This window comes from Cyprinus carpio, chromosome B10, assembly GCF_018340385.1.
Source record: "Cyprinus carpio isolate SPL01 chromosome B10, ASM1834038v1, whole genome shotgun sequence".
Lineage (NCBI taxonomy): Eukaryota > Metazoa > Chordata > Actinopteri > Cypriniformes > Cyprinidae > Cyprinus > Cyprinus carpio.
Window position 1 is genome coordinate 5,380,641 of NC_056606.1, and position 21,634 is coordinate 5,402,274.

General features: G+C 36.5%; 1 protein-coding gene across 2 annotated transcripts in view; it reads left to right on the forward strand.

The window, feature by feature from the left end:
- Positions 1 to 21,634, forward strand: part of erbin (erbb2 interacting protein) — a 78,552-nt gene that overhangs the window by 45,407 nt on the left and 11,511 nt on the right. Inside the window, exons 6-20 of one of the 2 annotated variants that reach the window (XM_042732196.1) lie at positions 867 to 923; positions 3,592 to 3,655; positions 3,878 to 3,952; positions 7,874 to 8,018; positions 8,249 to 8,258; positions 9,902 to 9,964; positions 11,838 to 11,967; positions 12,515 to 12,630; positions 13,138 to 13,207; positions 15,356 to 15,455; positions 17,224 to 17,375; positions 19,540 to 19,713; positions 19,813 to 19,989; positions 20,523 to 20,640; positions 20,817 to 21,000. In XM_042732196.1, the coding sequence (XP_042588130.1) occupies positions 867 to 923; positions 3,592 to 3,655; positions 3,878 to 3,952; positions 7,874 to 8,018; positions 8,249 to 8,258; positions 9,902 to 9,964; positions 11,838 to 11,967; positions 12,515 to 12,630; positions 13,138 to 13,207; positions 15,356 to 15,455; positions 17,224 to 17,375; positions 19,540 to 19,713; positions 19,813 to 19,989; positions 20,523 to 20,640; positions 20,817 to 21,000 (1,635 nt within the window). Of the gene's footprint in view, positions 1 to 866; positions 924 to 3,591; positions 3,656 to 3,877; positions 3,953 to 7,873; positions 8,573 to 9,901; positions 9,965 to 11,837; positions 11,968 to 12,514; positions 12,631 to 13,137; positions 13,208 to 15,355; positions 15,456 to 17,223; positions 17,376 to 19,539; positions 19,714 to 19,812; positions 19,990 to 20,522; positions 20,641 to 20,816; positions 21,001 to 21,634 lie in introns of those variants that run through there. The other variant, XM_042732195.1, reaches the window with a different exon arrangement.

The following is a 21,634-nucleotide window of genomic DNA, read 5'->3' on the forward strand; positions in this document are numbered from 1 at the left end:
CACACACACAGACAGACAGACTCCTGCCGGCCAGCTTCGGCAGGTCAGACACACACACACACACACACACACACACACACACACACATTTCAGATCAGACAGCACCTAGATTCAAGACTGGCCAATGTACTACATTAAAATATAACACAGACAAAACTCTTCTCCCAAAGATAGAAAGTGTTTTCCAAGCACACGCAAAACAGGTTTAACTTGCATCCATCAAGCATCTTGATTTACGCAAGCTGTTAATCTATTACAATAACATGTGCGAACTGTCCTCGGAAAGCACCTTCTAATGTTTCCTGGAGCTCGTATCATATCTAAAAGCTCAGGAATCATGCGCTCCTATGAAAATGCAGTGCGGTTCCTGTGAAGGGTTGTGCAGCAGTACTTTTAAAATAATAAACATGCACACACAGCCTGAAATAGACTTCAAATGAACATGCAACATGCTGTTTTGCGCCGTAAGGTCACCCGAGGACAACAATTTGCATAATTCTACTGAATAGGAAAAAGAGGACAGTATATTTAGAGTATGTGGTCTAAATAGACAATAGACCAGTATTGGAACATTAATTAGCAACTTTATTGCAGAAAAACATTAGTAGTGTTCATTAGCATCTTGCTGTTACATTTATTATGTTAAAAATCATTATTACGTAACGTTTGTGTTGCATTTTAAACCTCAAGTTTGTCATTTTAAACTGAAATTTCACTAAATATTATTTCCAGTTGAAATAATATACTATTCAGGCACCTTTGACATATTTTTATTTTATTTTAGTTTTGCACCGTTTGTTAATCTTAGTTGTTGTCAGTTTGTAAATAATTTATATTTATATATTTCTCCCTCTCTGTTTCGTCAGACTAACCAAACTGCAGATTCTGGAGCTGCGGGAGAACCAGTTAAAGATGTTGCCAAAGTAAGTGGCCTTCCGGGATTCATCTGAATTTCTAAAATATAAAAAATATGATCCGTGCCGCTGCGCCCCTTCTGATTATCGCATTATAAATACAGACAAACGTCTCTCTTTGGCTCCCTCGGTGGCATCATATTGTTCAGCCTTACATAAGAGGCTCTGAAGTGACATGCTGTGACAGGTTTTATTATCATTTCTGGCTCCGTAGCCAATATTGCATCATATGAGGGCTCGTTTTTTTGTTTTGTGTGTGAGAGCCACAGAAAAACACCATCTCCATGCCAGCCTCTGCTCCATTATTCAACACACGGTCCAATCAAAACACACAGGCCTCTGGTGTGTTTGTTGGGTTACTGTAAAAACAACTCATTAAGGCACTAAAAGTTTTCAACAAAAGCCACTTGAGCAAAATGCCTGTGTTACAAAACACATGAATGAACCACAAGACCATGGCGCCATGAATCAGTTGTTAATTTTTTATCCATCGTAAGCCAGAAGGCAAACTGAATAGTTTATTAATCATGTATAAAATGAGAGAAAAGAGTTCACCAATTATGTTTACAAAGTTAAGCGTCATTGTTATGTAGTGCTGACAAACGATTAATCGCGATTAATCGCATCCAAAATCCAAACCCATGCATGTATATATTTAAGAAAAATGTTACGTTTGTAAATATTTTCAAAATATATACTGTGTATGTGTGTATTTATATATACATAATAAATATACACAGTACACACACATACTATGTAAACAAAAACTTATTTTGGATGCGATTAATCGCAATTAATCGTTTGACAGCACTACTGTTATGAATGATGTTGCTCATTATTGATGTTGGTTCACACATAAGTCACTTTCAAACCGAGTAGGTTTCTTTTGGTCAGTGCAGCGAATTCCTGCAGATAAAGACTATTTCAGGAAGCATAGCAGGAAGAAGCAAGTATTCTGTGATCCAATGCAGACGGAAAGCTGTCAGTCATTTACCATTATTGCACTTTGCTCTTATAACTTTGTGACTCTGTGCGGTTTCAGCAGTCCTCTCAGATGTCCATTGTGTGGTTGGTTCTCATGATGTGCGTGTCTGTGTTTCTAATGAGCTGTGGATTGCTCAGCACTCTGGGGGTCAGTGAGTTTTTTTGGCCGGCGGAGTGACCGATTGGTTGCATGCTTCTTCACACAAACCCGGGATGAATGAATCTCTCTTACAATCCTCTAAGCCAGCAACCCGTTTGTCTTTCAATACATAATTCACTTTACTAAAAAAAAGCCTTCGGTTTCTAACCATTTGTTAATACAATTCCCAGAGCCATATATCCTTTCGACTTTGATTTCCTCTTCAAGCTTTTCCACGGATACCATACGCCCGCAGGCTGTTGATCTGTGTCCAGGTCCACGTCAGCAGCGGTTTAAAGCACACCCTGCCCTGAAGCACACCTACCTGACTAGATGATGTTAGTTCAGGGTTTGACGCAGATATAGAGATTGCAGAAGCAGATTGGAACAGGAGAACGTGTTATGAAGACCAGGCCAGATTTTCAGCTTTCTGGGAATAAAGCCTATTTAGATGCCCCATGATCTGTGAAGCATTGAAGGTGACCGTACAATCTTTGATAGTGGTCTTTTAGTAGTCACCCTTAGGAAAATAAGTTAACAAATACACACTTGCAATAGTAGTCCAATGAACTTAATTGTAAGTGTGTGCGTTTATTTTATTTATTTATTATTTAATTCATTTTTACTATTTATTTTTGTTTCCAGAGACTTCATTTCTGCATCACTGGCATATCATGCTGTGTGACTGGGAGACATTTTCCCTTAAGCACAATGATTTAATGACCATATCATGCTAAATATTGCAGAAATTGGTTCAGCTAATGTCATTTCCAAATCTTGTTCCCATTTCCCCTTCTCTCATTAAAATCTCTATCAGTAAAAGTGGCAAAAAAGCTAAAAATAACACAAAAATGTTCAGGTCAGTGTTTACTGATTTATAAGTAAGATAGAGTTTTTTTAGAGGTAAAATGCATTGACTTAATGTTTATTGCTATTCATTTATTGCTGCTGAACATCTTTAAACTCCATAGCTTGACCTCTAGGTATAAACATGATCTTGGAGAATATATTTGTTTGTTTTTTGGCCACACTTTATCGTGAGGTTCAATTCTCGCTATTAACTTGCCATTAACTATGACTTTTGCCTCAATAAACTCCTTATTTGCTGCGTATTAATAGTTAGTAAGGTATTTGTTAAGTTTAGGTATTGTGTAGGATTATGGATACTGAATATGCTCATGCAGAATGTGTGCTTTATAAGTACTAATGAACAGTTAATAATAGGCATGTAAATACGCAACTAGTTAATAGTGAGAATTGGTCCCTATACTAAAGTGTTAGTGTTTTTTTTAAGTTATTCAGTTTATATACTGGCTCTGGTTTTATGTGAAACTGGGGATTGAAGTCTAACATTGCTCTAAAACTGCCAATAAATAGTGGATTAGCAGTAACTACTTCTTCGATAAATGTCTTTGTGTGCCATTTATTTGCCTTTGGGAGCCATTGTGACATTTTCCTACAAAAAACAATGAATGCTCTGATATGTTTATGTACAAAGCTAAATGTGTTTAATCCATGGTTAATGTTAGTAATACTGTGTGTGTGTGTCTGCAGGAGCATGCATAAGCTCACACAGCTGGAGCGCTTGGATCTGGGCAGTAATGAGTTCACTGAAGTGGTGAGTAGCACCTGCCTGTCTTTCAGCTGCGTTTACCTTCTAGCTCTCAGTGCAGCCAGGTGTCAGATGTATCAGCAGTGAATGCAGATGCGCTCATTGAGTCTTTCTCTGGTAGACAGCACCTAATATGCATTTTTCTCCTCTAATGCTATTCATTGAAAGTAGTGGCGGATTTCCTGTCACTGAGGATGTGAAATTTAATTTTGTCTTCTTTCTCTCCAGCCTGAAGTGCTGGAGCAGCTTACAGGAATCAGAGAGCTGTGGATGGATGGAAATAAGTTGACGTTTTTACCGGGGGTGAGTCTTGCACTCATTCTTAGTGCTTTTTTATTTTAAAAAGGCAAAAGTGCACCATGACAAATAATTATTTTTTATTTTTTGCAACAAACGTTTGACTACATTCGTAAAACATTAGTTGAATCTGTATCTGTTTGTTCATGTTAAGTGTGCAACTTTACTGTACTTTCTAAATTTGTGCATAAAAGTTGAATTCATAATTATGTAAAATGCTAAACTGAGTTAATATCTGTATAAATTTTTTTTTAAACTGTTCGTATGAATGTTATTGTTTATGCTAAACTGAGCAATTTTGCAGTAAATTGCATTTATTTTGAATCTAAAATTCAAGATGAGGATCATTTTTATACAATATAAATCACTATAATCACTTTCTAAGTGGAAATAATTAATGAAACCATGCTTATAAAAATGGTTGCATTCATGTTTCATGTGAATTGATTAAGTTCTTTTATATGTAAATCGCCCATAAAAACAATTGCGCACATGTTAAAAGTTAAACTGAGCTAACCATTCGATAAACTATTTATACTTGAACTTGAAATACAGCTAATACAGCTAACTTTTTGTACATTAAAAATCACCATAAAATCATTATTACAGTACTTGCAACATTTTGCAACAAAAAATGGCTTTGCAAATTTTATAACTTGTTCTGCTAATGTTTCATGATTTGTTATTTTGGTAAAACGGCACATTTCTAAATGTAAATCATTCATTAAAACATTCTTACCAAAATTGTAGCTTATGTAAAATGCTTAATTGAGCTAATTTCAACACTAATCTTGTAATATTAGAAATGATTTCTGTGTTAATCATTTGTATAATCTTTCCTATGTAAATTGTTTATTTGAAGTTTAAAGTGGAATGCTTGCAGTTGTCGCATGATGCTTAATGGTTTTATGAAAGTTTTATACAGAAGATTTTTCTTCTGCTATTTTAGGAATGAGAAATTAGATTTTTCTGCTGTGTAGCTGCTGTTACAGGTACATTAAATAATGGAGTTAAGACAAGCAGACATCCATAACAGCTGAAAATCTACTTCCTAAACATTTCTTCAGGATCCCTGTACTTCTCCTCAGACTCCCAGCTCCTTTTAAATAGGTCATAATTAAGGCATTAGCCTGCCGCGGAGAGCGGACTGACAGTAATTGTGGGCCTCGCTGGAAGGATTCGGATTAGGAGTTTTCAGAACATCTTTTTGAACACGTCTGCTAAAACTGACCTCCAAATGGCCCAGATATCAGAGCGGCACCCTGACCTCCTTCCCTGTCTGACCACAGAGACCAGCTAACTGATGCCATGTCCTTGCACATCATATGTTTTTCTCTTTGTGCAGAATTCAATTTCTCTCTCGTTATTAGTGCTTTTGATTAAGCTTCTTACGCCCCACCCAGGAGAGCATCTCCCGGTCACGGTGATTAATTAAGAGCAGGGTTTGTCACAAAGTCACACACGGGAGCTGATTGCAGTTTAGGAAGATCGCTTCTAATTGGTCATTAGCCAAGTGCATCTGAAGTTCAAGATTCCTGTGTCCTGTGCAGCATTATTCATGCCCCCTTAAAGGGATAGTTCACCCAAAAATGAAAATTCTGTCAAAGTCCAGAAACGTAGCAAGGACATGTCCTTGCTATGTTTCTGGATGTTGATCATGTAAGGACCCTTGCTGTGTATGGGAGGTTCAGAGAGCTCTCAGATTCCATCAGAAATACCTTAATTTGTGTTCTGAAGATGAAGAGATGTCTTACGGGTTTGGATAATGGTTTGGTAATTAATGACAGAATTTTCATTTTTGGGTGAACTATTCCTTTACGCCATCCAAGATGTAGGTGACTTTTAATCTTTTAAAAATATTTTTAGCAGGTGATTCATAAAATGCAAGTCAATGTCTACCGGCGCTTGAGAGTCAAAAATATATCAGGCAACACAAAATGAATACCTGTGTCTCCCGACGATACGTTAAGGTCTTAAGGCTGATTTATACTTCTGCATCTGACCTACACCGTAGCCTGACGTGCACCTCTCCAGAAATCTAATAGCGTGTAATAAAATAAATCTAATACAGCAAGCGCTGTGATTGGTCTGCTAGAACCCCTTCCTCCGTATGTACTTGAGTTTGGTGTGTTTATAATGTGCACTTTAATATATTTTAATGTTACACCTTCTTATATAAAATAAAACAAATCAAAGAACAAGTGTCTTATCATTTATTATACTACATAGCATTACACATCAGTAGTTGTCTGCGACAAACAATGTTGATCTGACGTGGTACAAGTCCTTGTGGAGACTGAAAGAATGCCATATCATCTCCTGTTCCATTGTTGTCTCCTTTTTGTAGTTTTAAATAATGATTTAATGATTTGATATTTATTTTCTGCCGTCACGGCTATAATGCTTCTCGGACAAGCCGCTTCTTCTTCGGCTTTTGCCATGATACTGCTGGTTACAGCAGCAACATGCCGTGGACACTGCAGACTAGCGGTTTGTATGTGTACTGCAGGCCGACGCAGACAACAACGCAGAAGTATAAACCGACACATAGACTACGGCGTAGAGGCTACAATGTAGGTCTGACGCAGAAGTATAAATCAGCCTTTATGAAGTGAAGCGGTCGGTCTGTGCAGGAAACTGAGCAGTATTTACAACATTATTATTATTATTATTATTATTATTATTATTACCTGTAAATGATAGGCTCAGTCAAACGGTCCAGAGTAATGTCCAGTTCGAAAGCTAATCATTGTTTTGAACTGGTTATTTTTAGTGAATTAGTTGAATCAGTTCACCAAATCGAACTATACCATCTGAAACAGTTTTTGGCTCAAGCAGCATAGATCTACAAGTTGCTCAATCAAAACTCACTTATGGACGTCCGACAGACACTCTGACTCGAACCAGTATATAGTTGTATATGATCCAGTACTTTAAAACGAACTGTCTGAAAGAACTAGTTCGCAGAAAAGAATCATATTTTCCCTGTTTGTCTGAGGCTCTGGATTATAGGTAATAATGTTATAAATAATGTTCAGTTTCTTGCACAGACCAATGTTTTCGCTTCATAAGACCTCAATATATCATCAGGATCAAAGGGTATTCATTTCGTTTTACCTGTATATGCTTTTTTTGACTTGCATTCTACGAATCACCATGAAACACTGTTTCTGCTAAAAATCTTCTTACTGTTCTGCTAAAGAAAAGGTCACCTACATCTTGGATGGGTAAGTCAATTTTTATTTTTGGCTGAGCTTTCCCTTTAAAGTGAACATCAAATCAAAACTGACTATATCTAATTCATGAATAAGCTATTTTACTTCTTTATCCTCATCCCTTCTCTAGTGTCTCCAGGTTTGCTATCAATAAAATTGCGTAAAAGCACTGGTTTTGAGCTGGACCTGTGCTAGAAATCTGAGCCCTATCCCAGATTCTCTTATCTGGATGGAAAAGTTTGTGGTAACACAGCATTGTTGTTGACGATCTCATTACTAGTCTAGATTGATTTCTGAGTGCTCTCAGTCTGTTCTTGGAAAGGAGCTACAGAAGGATGGAGTGTGTTTGAGAACAGGACAAGCCCACAGTCTGCCCTCAAGCATGAGAAATTGATTGAGTCAGTTCACGCTCGGCTACACTCATCTATTTTGACCAATTTTTTAACCACATCCCTCATTCACCCGTTTCTGCTTCTCCAATGCTTCCGTGCATTTTTTTTCCCTTCACAGGAAGCATCTAGCCTTTAAAAACCAATATGTCAGAGTGCTGCCAACAAGCAATCGTCTCTTGACTTCACCCACCATATTTGACTAAAATTGAGTTTTAAAATCAATGAATTTTTGCCAGACTGAATGGTGATGGTCTCTCACTTTTGCTCAATTACACAAACTTCTCTCAGAAACTGAGTAATGGAGAGTCTTGTGTGTGCAGATGATCGGGACACTGAAGCAGCTCCGCTACCTGGACGTGTCCAAAAACAATTTGGAGATGGTTGATGAGCAGATTTCTGGCTGTGAAAACCTGCAGGATCTATTGCTGTCCAACAACACTCTGACGCAGCTGCCAGGGTCTATAGGTAAAACACACACCAAAATGCATAGATGAGCTTAATGATTAGTATTCGTTAAAAGCGATCAGATGTCTTCTGGTTTGTCCTGCATGCCCTACTAACAGCCTCAACTCTAATCTGCTTTGTAACAAATCAACAGGTTAGATGTGTAAAACGAGTACGAGGATTATGGGTAGAGCAGTAATACAATCTCATTACCTAATGAATGACCCAGTCGGACAGCCACTAATGAGCAGGCATGTTGAAGTGGCCAAGTCACACCGCCCTTGAGGCTTGCTGTGAAATAATACCTCCCAGCTCAGCACTTGATGAAATCCAGTTTCGAGCTCAGAGAAAGGGCCACAGAGGTGCCTTTCATTGCCAAAGCTTTCCATGAACCCAATGCACTTTGGTGTCTTATGATATTTTTGACGCTTTTTGAGTTCGATTTAGCTTTTATCTACCACAGACCAAACTTTGCATGAGAAGTAGCTAGTTTTAAATACCAAGCATCTTTAATCTGACCACCATCTTTAAAGGAATTCTTCACCCCAAAATTAAAATTTGCTCACTCTGAAACACAAAGGAAAATATTTTGAAGAACCAAACAGATATTGGTCCCAACTGACTTCCATAGTAGAGAAAGAAATACTATAGAAGTCAATGGGGGACCATCAACTGTTTGATTGCCAGCATTTTTCAAAACATCCTCTTTTGTGTTCAACATAAGAAAGGAACGATATGAGGGTGACTAAATGATGACATAATTTTACATTTTGGGTGAACTATTCCTCTAATATGGAGGATCTGACCTGCTTCACCTTTGGTTTTGACCGTCTTGACTGTATTGAATAATTAACATCATTAAACATCATCATTTTGATATTGTATGTGTAATTGTGTAAATTTCATCATGGCCAAAACAGTTTTAATGAATTGTTGTTATTCAGCTCATTTTAATTACCAAAGACATAACATTTGTATAATTTTGTATTCAAACCTGTTACTGCATATTTTCACCAAAATAGATGAAGAAATAAAAAACTAAATATGTAAACAAATAAAAGTATGGCACCCAAGAAGTGGAAATTTGGAACTTTTCTACGGTATTGCCGGAAATAATCTCATTCATTGCAGTGCTGACTGCATTTGTTAAGCTCAACATTTCAACCCTATAATTTAAAGAAAAATGTATATTCATATTCATATAACTTAATAAAATGTTTCTTTAATTTATGGGAGTCAGTCTACATCCGACTTCAAACCAACAATTGGTTATGAATTATTTCAAATTTTCAACCTTGTTACCCATACTAGTGTGGTTTTTAAATAAAATAAAATAAAATTAATTAAAATTATATAAATATATAAGTACATAATATATAATGATTTAGCAAAGTTATCTGTTCAGTAATGTTTATTTAATGTGTATGGCTAGAAAATTGCATTGTCGTACCAATAAAGGTTTTAAACCTGATAAGAGATCCAACATTTTGGTGACAGGGTTGCAAAATTCATATGAAATAGAAACTAATAGTTAATTACAATACTTGGCCTCCTAAGCTGGACAGTCAATATTTTTTGTTAAGCGTCCCTTTTCACTGACCATATATTGAGAGAGGAAAAGTTTAGGGGAACTTTTGCACCCTATCTGTGGAAAGTGCTGAATATGCGAGTGTTTCGTCTGTGAATCAGTTTCTAATAAATTCTTCAGGATGTGCGAGATTGATGGTCTCATTGTCTAGATTGAAGTGGATATGGAACGGCCAGTTTCTGTCTGCATGTATAAATTGCCAATTGCAATACAAACTCTCTCTCTCTCTTTCTATATCTCTCTCTCTATGTCTCTCTCTCTATATCTCTCTCTCTCTCTCTCTCTCTCTCTCTGTCTCCCCCAGATGTTTTATGAGAATGATGACTATTATGGTGGTGGATGATAACCAGCTCATGTACCTGCCTGACACGATCGGAGGGTGAGTGAGCACCATTTTAAACAGCAACAGAACTGCGCTTAAACCACGACCCAGTTCTCTTTAACCCACGAGTATGTTGACACCAAATTTGCATACTTTTTCACATTTTCTGTGCTGATTGTGGTGGAAAACCTGCAGAAATGATTTAAATATTGTAAAATGTGTCAAAGTGAGCTGCAAGCGGTACATGAGAGCTGAAAGCGTAGTCAAATAGGACTGAGTGTCACAAGTTACCTCTCAAAACTCATGATGCATCCCTAAGAAATAATTATCTTGCTAATGTGATATTATATTAAATACTCAAGAAAATAATAAAGTAGCTTTAAATGAGAACCTGAGCAAAAATTAGTTTGAGCGTGTACTCTGTGAATAAGCAGACCCAGAAGCTACTTCATGATACAGACAGAAGGCTTTGTAACGGGTCTGTGAATGAGGGAAGTGCACATCCATATGGGCTCACCGAGAGGGATTGCTTTGCTTTGTGTGAAAGAGAGAAACAGACTGTGTTATCCATCAAAAAAAGAAGCCAACCATTGTACCTGATTCTCGCCACCTCTTACTTGGAGCTTGTTTCCAAACATGCCGGTTATCCCTTATGTCAGATTAGGTTTCCTAGTCCGGGGTTAAGACAATCTGCCCAGAGGGATTATGGATATGTGATTGCGAGGATTCTGTTTTAATCCTAGCCTGGATTGTAAAGCACACTGATTAAGCATGATTAATTTTTCATTAGTACCAATGTCTTTTCCCATCGTGCTGATATGACTGCGTTATTCCACTGTGTAACGACTGTATAACTAGTAAATATATATTAATTTTTGTGTGTTTGTGTGTCTTTTGGAAGCAGGCCTCCCCATTTTTTTTTATTTTTTTTTTGCCTGTTGTTTCTTGTTCTTCTTTTTTTTGTATTTTTGTTCTTTTTTTGTTTGATTCATGTTTTTGTTTGTTTCATGTTTTTGTTTTAGTTTTGTTCTTTTTTTGTTTGATTCTTGTTTTTGTTTGTATTTTGTTTTTGTTTGCTTAGTATTCTGTTATTTTCATGTTTTTTGTTCTTTTTTTGTTTTTTTTCTTTTTGGTTTTTGTACTGGGGAAGTTTTATGTTATGAGTTATAAATGATTTGATTTTACATGAGCTTTTTGTATCATTTAGATTCTGAAACTGGCATTAAATTCACAAAACCACAATAATAACTAATCTCTGAAATATGACGCATAACGTGATTGATTAACGTCATCAAGTCATAATCAGTTGGATGTAAATATTATCATGCCACGTGTTGGCATAAAAAAAGTGTTAACTCTGTCAACAATTTATATTGGTGATAAAAATTGTTTTGTTTTTTTGGTGTAGGACAGAAAAAGTGAACTGTAGTGAACACAGACAGCTGGTTAAATTGCCTTCACCATGAATCTTAGCCTCTCGCTAAGTTTTCAGGGCTACTTCAGAAACAGGATTGAGATCCACTGGTTTAATGCCATCCAACACTTTTAGTTAGTTACTCCTTGCAGTGTTTGCAAAACTTTATAAACAGTTGCACAAGCGTTTGTTTCCCAGAAATGAAAATCAGATTCAAAAACCGCTTATTCAGCCTCGGTCTTTTCATTGGTTTTATGATTAATTCAGCACACCTGCATGTTAGTCATACTAGAAAAACACAATGTTTGACGTCAGACTGTTAATAAACAAAGAATCGAGGTCGCTGATCGCAGAACCTTCTGAATAGAGGCCTTTAGAGTTTGATGTGCCTTGGTGTGTTAAAGACAACACACAGTTTCTTATATAACGCGTTTTTATATTGCATCAGTAGGGAGCTGTTGAGTTTGAATAATTTTTAACAGCTTCGCATTTCACTTGCATGTCTTTTTTCTGTAGACTCACGACTCTGGATGAGCTGGACTGCAGCTTCAATGAGATCGAGGCGCTGCCGTCCACCATCGGCCAGTGTGTGACCCTGCGGACGTTTGCTGCAGACCACAACCTGCTCACACAGATGCCTCCAGAGGTCAGTCCGGTCCTGGCACGACGTATTTAGGACCACATCAAATGGCATTTAACCTCCATAATATCTTGTATTTCTAAGTAAAACAGAATATTGTGTGGCGAATAGTGCAGGATGGGATTTAAGTTTGATTTGAATAGAAATCACATAGTCATTACTGTGGCACCTGTGCAATTTATTGCAGTAGCTTTCTGATTTGTTTTTGTCGGTCTAATTGACAAAACAAATTGTTCTTAACAGATTTTTGCAAGAACTTTGCAACTTTACAAGAACCTTGCAAGTAAAACTTATGCTGGAATCATAATGATGCAAGGTTCAAAACAGTTATTAATGGAGATGTGTTTATTTTGCTATTAAAAGTCATGTAAAATTCACATTTCATTAGATATTGAATTGGTTCATTGAAATAAACAAGCTGAAAAAAAAAAAAAAAAAAAATCCCAGTGCTGCTGTCGAAACGACTCCTACAAAATGGTTCAGTCTTGACCGAATCGATCTGCATCTGTGCATCTCCGTTGACCCTTCATCTGTATGCTTGTGCATCTGACAGATGGGCAGTTTGAAGAACGTCACCGTTCTCTTCCTGCACTCAAACAAGCTGGAGACTCTGCCGGAGGAGATGGGAGACATGCAGAAACTCAAGGTCATCAATCTCAGCGACAACAAGTACGTCCCTTTGCCCCAAACATCACATCATACACACAATAGCCTGCAGTGTATTCTAAAACATCACCTGCTAATCACCTTTTACTATTTAATGATAGAAATTTCATCCAAAATGACCTTTTTCAAGTCATATTCTTAAATAAATATAGTACATCGTTTTGCCCCAAGGATACGATCTCTTCATTTACGAAATCTTTCTCTGACAAACGTTTCCAACCTGGTCGCGCAGCTGGTGGCTGTGAGAGCCATTACTTTGTCATTTTTTCTGAGAGAACCACTTAGACGCATTTGGCTGTGATTCAACAGACTGGAAAATATAGCTCTATTTTCTGCTCTCTGTGCTGTATTTAGCAGCCTTGATACACATTATACCAGGCTCTTTCTCAGTTTACTGTTCTTTTATTGGATCATGTCCAGTTTTATTTTATTTCAACATATTATCATCTTCACGTATTTCTTATGCGTCGTACAGTAATCATGTTTCTGCTCTGTGCTCTTTCTGCGCAGGCTGAAGAATCTTCCGTACAGCTTCACTAAACTCAACCAGATGACCGCAATGTGGCTGTCTGAAAACCAGGTGGGCAAGGTTCAGATACACAAGGCATAACATACAGTCATTAGTGTGAAATAAACACCGGCAGAGTGATCAGAGGCTTGATTTTTGACTCTGAAGGGGATTTTTTATTTTTTTAGTTTCCCTAATGACCAACTGAATGGAAATTATATTGCTTATTACACAACTACTTGGCTATTTTCTAAATAATTAAATAAATGGATGTTATATGATGTTGAACAGGGTTCCCACGCTCATCTACAAGCTGGAAATGTAAAATAGTTATTTAAAGGTGTGAACAAGTCATTTGAAATTGGTAAAATCTAACAAAGTTGTGGAATTTTCTAATATAATATAATATAATATATAATAATATTTTTTGACATACTTTTTTTTAATTTTTTATATATTAATTTATGGTATAATATAATATAATATAATATAATATAATATAGGTAACACTTAAGTTTAGGGATCAATTCTCAGTATTAACTAGTAGCTTATTACCATGCATATTACTAGCATATTGGCTGTTTGAAGTACTTATGAAGCACATAATAATGTCTTATTCTGCATGATTATATTTTAGATCCCTTAATTTCTACCCCATACCTAAATGTTACAGCTACCTTACTAACAATTAATAGCTAATAATATAATACTCAGCAGAATTACTTGGAATTAATAATGAAATGAATGCATTATTATTAAAATAATATAACTATTCAAATAATTTTAAATAATTAAAATATTAAATAAAATAATTTAGCTCTAATTGAAATGTAAAATGGCATTAAAAATGAGATCTAACTGAAATGCTTTGGAATCACAAAACGAGTATTTCAATATTAATATTATTAACATAATATATTAATGCACCTACTTTGTTAATTAAAAAATAAATAAATAGATAAATAAAGAATTATTTGTGATATTTTTGTCATAATTGCAGTTTATATCTCAGCTTATATGAATGTTAAAAGACTTTTTATATATTCTGTTGTACAGCGGAGGCCTTTGAGTTAAAAGGATTGCTCAGAAATATCTCTTTTTCAGTTAATATATTAAGTAATTTATAAACTGATTTCTAATAAATGCTTTTCTAGTAATCAATAACAACTGGAAAAGAAATTCATTAATCAAAACGTGAGGAAAAAAGTGTTGAAAGTGCTGTAAGACTTGAAACTAGCAGCTATGAAAGAAATTGATTGCTTGGGACAGAAGTCAGTTTTATTTTAGTCGTGTGTGTATAAATAAATATTTGATCAGCATTTCAGAAGTCTGTGTTGTAAATTTACATATTTCACAGCATCACAATAATCTCATAAACAGTCACTTCCCAGACGTACACTTGGAAAGCTTGTCCTTTAGCGGGGTCTGTGCTGTTGGCAGAGTGATTAGATGTTCCCATCAGCAGAGCTCAGAGAGAGAGAGTGTGTGTGTGAGTGTGAGTGTGTGTGTGTGTGTGTGTGGGTGATCTGTAATTGAAAGCCTGAGTGATTGTCGCAAGTAGCCATCAAGCCTGTGACTAATGCTTATTGAATATAACAATCACCTCCACTCCCACACGCGCTGTCAGCCCACCTCTGAGGTTCAGCACAGAGTTAATCTTAAGATATGATGATAATTAAAGGAATAGTTCACCCTAAAAAAATTCCTCATTCTCTTTTCATTACAAACCTGTATGGCTTTAATGCTCAGAAGCGCTTGGCCAGATTGTGGTCAAATCTGCATCGTTGTGATATTTGCTCTCAAGGAAGCAATAACTGAAGCTAATTCAACTGAATGCATGAGAACAGCGCCGCTGTGAAATAATAAAACACTGGCGCATCTAATCAGCATGAGGCATATGGTAAGGGACTGGCAAAGTCCTCTGTGAAGCAACCGCTCTGCAAGGGTTTCTCAGCTGGAATATCGACAGCTGATGTAGATTGCACTGCGAGATGAAGGTGGCACGCTGTTCTTTATTGATTGTAATGTGTGGTTTTGTAAAGCTGCATTTGATTAAAGGTGAGATGAGTTTAAAGCCAGAGCCGCATGGCCTGAATCTGTAATGAGAGTTTTCTAAACTGGCAGAGTCCTCATGCTGTGTGTGTGAGATGGGAAATGTCATACTCTAAGCATCATCCCTGATCCTGTGTTTTATTTTTATTTATTTTTGTCTTCCTCCAGTCGAAGCCCCTCATTCCCCTGCAGAAAGAGGAGGATCCGGAGACGCACAAGACTGTACTCACCAACTACATGTTCCCTCAGCAGACCAGAACTGAGGACTGTGAGTATCTAGTCACGCAGAACCTGCAGCTGTCACATCCTCCTGTCACTACAGCTTCCCTGTGTGAATATAGGCCTTTTGTTGGAATTAAGTCAAGATATACTTGCGTTAAGTCAAGAGATAGATTATTAGAGAGATTATTATTAGTATTTAAATTAACTAAATTTACTAAAATGTAATTTAGTTGATTTTTCAGCATCATTACTCCAGTCTTCAGTGTCACATGATCCTTCAGAAATTATTCTAATGAAAAAAATAAATCTTACTGACCCCAAATTTTTAAATGTATTTTATATATTCAATATAAAACAGATATTGCAGTCAGTGATTTTTTTTTTTAATATTTATTTTTGCTTATTGACACAATAAATATTTAGATTGCATAATAAAATTTGTTTATTATAATTGCTACTACTATTGTTATTGACATTTAATTATAGCAAATAAGATGTTCTGGTTGAATTTTATTAAATAATTATTTAATATTAATTTTAATTATTAATTTATTTATTTTTTAGAGCATGAAGCTGTGAAATCAATTTAAAACCAATCAAAAAGGTTGTGGTGCTTTTTTTGCAAGTGAATGTAGCATTTCGCTGCTGTAAAAAAAAAAATTGGATACATTTTGCAATTGTGGTAACACTTTAAAATAAGGTTTCATTTGTTAACTTTAGTTAAAACTATATTAGATAACATGAACTAACAATGAAAAATACTTCTAAATCATTTATTAATCTAATGCTAATCAAAAGTTGCATTTGTCAATATTATTTAATGGACATGACCTAGCATTAACTAAAAATGAAGAGTTGTAATTTTTATTAACTAACATTAACAAAGATTAATAAATGCTGTAATAAACACATGGCTCGTTGTTAGTTAATGCATTAACTAATGTTAACTAATTGGACCTTGTAAATTGTTACAGCAATGGTAAGCACTGACACAAATTTAAAATGTTTTTAAAGTAGAATTTTCAATTTATCATTTAAATTTTAAGTTAGTTTTGACTATTTAAATCCAACATCAGTAGTCAGCTAACCTAATAATCCCAAAATGGCTAAATACTGACCAGTTAATCGAGCCAGCCAATATATTGGTGCATCACTAAAATCAGTGCACCTCTGTGTAAAATATATCGTTTTATAGACATTCAAACTTCTTTTAAAATCCTAACAGTGTCAAATATCTCCCTGCAGCCAGAGCTTGCTCGTGTCACTGTTTTCTCTCTGTGAGACTCGAGTCTGCAGTGTTGCTGGGAGTTTCGCTGTGCAGATCACACATGGGCGGCTCGGCTCGCTGGATTCCAGAGGGGGAAGAGATTAATAAGTCTTTACCTGTTTCCTAGCAACCCCACTCTAAACTCTTCAGAAGGCAAACGCACTGGAGCCGCGGCTCTCTGGAGTCCGCTTCAAGTTTGTTAGCATGATTGAGCTTTAGAAATGGTCTGAAGTCTGCGCGCCTACATGACAAAGAGCTCTCCTGAACCCAGAAGTCTGGCTGAATGGGCACACAACACAAATAAGAACTGAGCTCAGGCTGCAGCAAAAACATGCAGTTTAATTCAGGATTTTGCTGTTTGTTAATCCAAAAAGTTGAGAGACAATGCATTAGTGTTTTAATGATTTGATAGATATGATTCATTGGTGTTTTTATGATTTGATTGTTCTGAGTATTTGCTCTGAGGTCCTTGAGCCCATCATCCAGCGATGGCAGTGCTGTTGTTTTTATTGTTTGGTAATGGTTTCCTGGCTTCTATCTCTCTCAGATTTGCCCAACTCTGACAGCGAGAGCTTTAACCCGTCTCTGTGGGAGGAGCAGCGCAAGCAGCGGGCGCAAGTGGCGTTCGAGTGTGACGAGGACAAGGATGAGAGAGAAACACCCCCGCGGGTCAGTTCCCACCGTCCGCTTCTGTCCAGGGTGCACTCTCGATTTTCTCTTTCCCTTTGTGCATGTCCTGCACCGTCATCTCACCCATCTCACCCTGTGTTGTTTTGTTCTGTCCTTGTTCTGTCCTATGTTTCTTTCATTGCAAATGACATACAGCAAATTAGACACTATAGAACATTTCTGTGATTATTTACTCAGCCTCATGTAATTTTAAATCTGTATGACTTTCATTGTTCTGTGGAACACAAAAGGAGACATTTCGTGACTCTGCTGGCCGCTCTTTTTCATGCAGTTATTATTAATGAGCTTCGAAGCTGTGAAGCTTCACAATGGATGCCAAAACAAAAAACTATTAGAAATTGAAACAATAAAATAAAATATAAATATTACATGAAAAGCTTACATGAAAATTATAAATATTGAAAATTCAGTTGCAACTAACTGAAATTAAGTTGAAGAAATTCTAATGAAAATGAAAGTTAAATTACATATATAAATTCTAAAATATATTTCAAAAAAATAATTATACATAAATATTTAAAAATGCTAGTGAATAAGTCACTTATAAAACTGACAAAAGCGCATAATAAAATTACTAAAACGTAATTTAAATTCAAATGTAAACTGGTAGTATAAAAATAAAAGCTAATTCATATTATTTGAATATATATTCATATATTTATGAATTTAGGTTGCGTCCTGCTTTGGATTTGACTGAAAGACTGGTGTTCTGACACTGCAAGCTTCATGCTCTCTAACCATATGTTACAGTTATTCTGCTTATTGCACATAAAATACAAGAAGTTTATATCAGCAGTCCCATATCCATAATTGTGAAGACACAGTCTGTTTACAATCGTTAACACTGTAACATGTTTACTTCTACCAAAGTCATATATAGTGTGTGCATAGAGAGTGTATCTTATGATATTATATATATATATATTACACACACACACGCACATATATATTACTTTTACTCTCTGTACAACTCTGTGTACATTGGATTCATTTTAATAACTTTAATGTACTTCAATTATACCATACAAACCTAGGAATATGAAAGTATCAGATCGGGATATTCAATGACTCGGATCAGGGGCACAAAAAACCTGATCATCATAAGGGACATCCCTATAAATTTCTGCATTTATCACATAAAGCTTTGTATGCCTTTCAAAAGACTTGAGAAATGTGATGCACTTGTCACATGGACCACATTTATGATAGTCCTGTGGTGCTTTTTAAAAGCTTCACTCTACATTCATTATAACTGTATGACAAAGAGTGACCGGCACAGTTCAGAATTTCTCATCGTGCTCCACAGAAGGAAGTCATTCTTACAGGTCTGAAGCGACATGTGTGAGTAAATGATGACAGAATTGTCATTTTTGGGGGGAAATTATTTCTCGATTCCTTGGCAGCTTAAGGTAAAGCTCTTTCAGTGGAACAGCCTCACCTGGTTTGTCAGCGTGTCATAGCCTGCGCTTCACTGCATTGCAGTGGAAATCTCATTAAAACTCTAACCCTGACATGACTCCTGTCAGAAAGGGAAATGGAAGCCTTCACTGTCTCAGGGGCCCTTATTTCTTCTTTCCACCGCGCATCTCGTTGATAGTACATACTCGGTATCTCGTTCCCTCCCTCTCGCGTCCTGTCTTGCACCCCTGATGACTCAATATGGCTGTCTGGCTTGTCTGCTGTGCCAGGAACACATGCAGGCTCCCAAGCTGTCTGACAGAGCATCACTATCGGCTCTCAGAGCACCAGTGTGGCCCTGTCTGGCCCTTCAAGAGCAGCCTCCTCGTTGTGGGTGTAGTAAAAAGCTCGCCAACACCTTTTGAAATGAAACCGTATCAGTGTTTGGCCAGGGGTTCAGCGAACCTCTCTAAAAACTGACCTGTATTTTTATTATTTATTTATTTGTCTGTCTATTCATTCATTCACATTTATAATATTCATATCCATATTATTCATGAATTCAGTGTCTTATTTTAGAATTTTGGAAGAGAATTTGGAATTTTAAATCAATTAGTTAAAATACCTTATGTTTCATGTAAAAAAAAAAAACACTGTTTATATATAATATGAATATAAATGTAATAATAAATCAGGTTTATCATTAATTACAGGTCCTATGAAGTTCTCTCTTTTGAATTTCTTTAGTAAATCAACTGTGTCTTTGTATTTACAGGAGGGCAATCTGAAGCGTTACCCCACACCGTATCCTGATGAACTGAAGAACATGGTGAAAACGGCTCAGTCCGTGGCTCACAGACTCAAAGAGGACGAGTCCGGGGACGAGGCAGGAAAAGAGACCAGGGCCAGCGAGAGGAACCACATCGGCGTGCAGGATGTTGGCGTGAAGGTTGGATTTTTGCATAATTATGATATTGATCTGTTGATCGTGTAAAGAAGTGAATCCTGGCACAGATTTTGGAATAACCCTGAATTTTCTGTGTGTCAGGTGATTGAAAGTCCCTGCACTAATGGCAGAGCTGTTGAAATGGTGCCTAAAGCAACGATGAACAGTCATCAAAATTACGAGCCAATAGATTCATTAGACAACCACAGCATTGAAAGGATCCCTCTCAAGACCTCCGACAACATGAGAAGTATGATGAACCATGATGATACGCTTGAGGTACGGCATCAGAGTGTCAATATTAAATGCTGTGAATATGGTTTTTGAATCAAATTAATTACAAATAATTGACTCATTCTAGTGTAGTTTCAAACCTATAAGAGGGTGAATGTGACACCAAAAATGACAAATAGTGTGAAAAACTAAGCAAAATTTAACATATAGCTTCAGAAGAATACTGAGTTAAGTCTTCACTTGTACTGTAGCCATTGGATTACAATCATTTGTCACAGTATACTATATAAAAAATAAAAAAAAACATTCAGACTCTGGGCTTTAAAATTGGATGCAATAAATTAAATTAGCCACTGTCACATATTATTCTCGTACTGTTAGTGGATGTGAAGTTCTTGTCAGGACACATTTGCTCGTATTTTATTATATGAGATTTAATGACATGCTATATCATCATTGGGTACATAATTTAAACAAATGAATATGAAAATGAGTTCAGTTTACCGCTATAGGAGCTGGAGAAAAATTGAAGTATAAATTAAATTTAAGCTTTTGATGTGGTGTGGTTGTGTGGTCAGGACTCAGAGGAGCTGTCATCTGAAGAGGGGGAAATGAAGATAGCTGAGATGAGACCTCCACTCATTGAAATTTCCATTAACCAGCCCAAAGTAGTGGCCCTCAGCAAGGACAAAAAAGGTAAAGTGATGCATGCCTTACTCTCTCACTTTGCTTAATATCAATTAATAATTCTCTCATTAACGTGGATAATTGTAACTCAAATGTTTCTCAAAATAGGGTGTGTAATAGAACTAGAGAAGTAGTAGAAATTAACAGACAAATGCAAGTGCTGTTTTTCCTGTCTGGTGATGTAGATGATGGGAAGGATGCCGACTCTTTGCTGGATGAGACGGTGGCCAACAGTAACCAGAACAACAGCAACTGCTCTTCACCATCACGCATGTCTGATTCAGTGTCCTTGACCACAGACAGCAGTCAGGACAACTCCCTCTGCACCCCAGAGAGAGAGTCAAAGATGCCTCTGCTCCCCAAGAACGGGTACGAACACAAAAATGTAGTAATGTAGTGTTCCTGTGGCTCAGTGGTAGAGCATTGCATTAGCAGCGCTAAAGGCTGTGGGTTCGAGTCCCAGGGAGCACATGTTAGGTAAAAAATGTTAGCCTGAATGCACTGCAAGTCGCTTTGGATAAAAGCCTCTGCTAAATGCATAAATGTAAATGTAATGAACAGCAGTGTTTAACTGAATGTTTCTCTATGGAAAAGAACTAAAATCCAATGCAGCGGCTTCTATAAAAGGACTCACATCACCAAATAGTCGCAAAAGTCTAGTGTTATTTTCGTTAACGAACACTATGATGAAAATATTCGTTGATGAGCTTTTTCCCCTTAACTAAAACTAGACTATGATGAGACAACAAGAAGCTCAATAAACGATAACTGTGACTATATTAACATATGCAAAATCATTGAGAATAAAATAAGACTAAAATGTCCTTTAAAAATAAAAACTATACAAAAATCTCTATATTCATCGAAAAAAAGGAGAAATATTATTGCGGACTGCTGTACATGCCTCTATTATGCAAGTTTTCATGTGTGCGGTTGCCAGATGTCAAGAGTTCAAATCCCCAAATTAGAGCTTCTCTGTTAAAAGGACACATTTTCTGCCCAG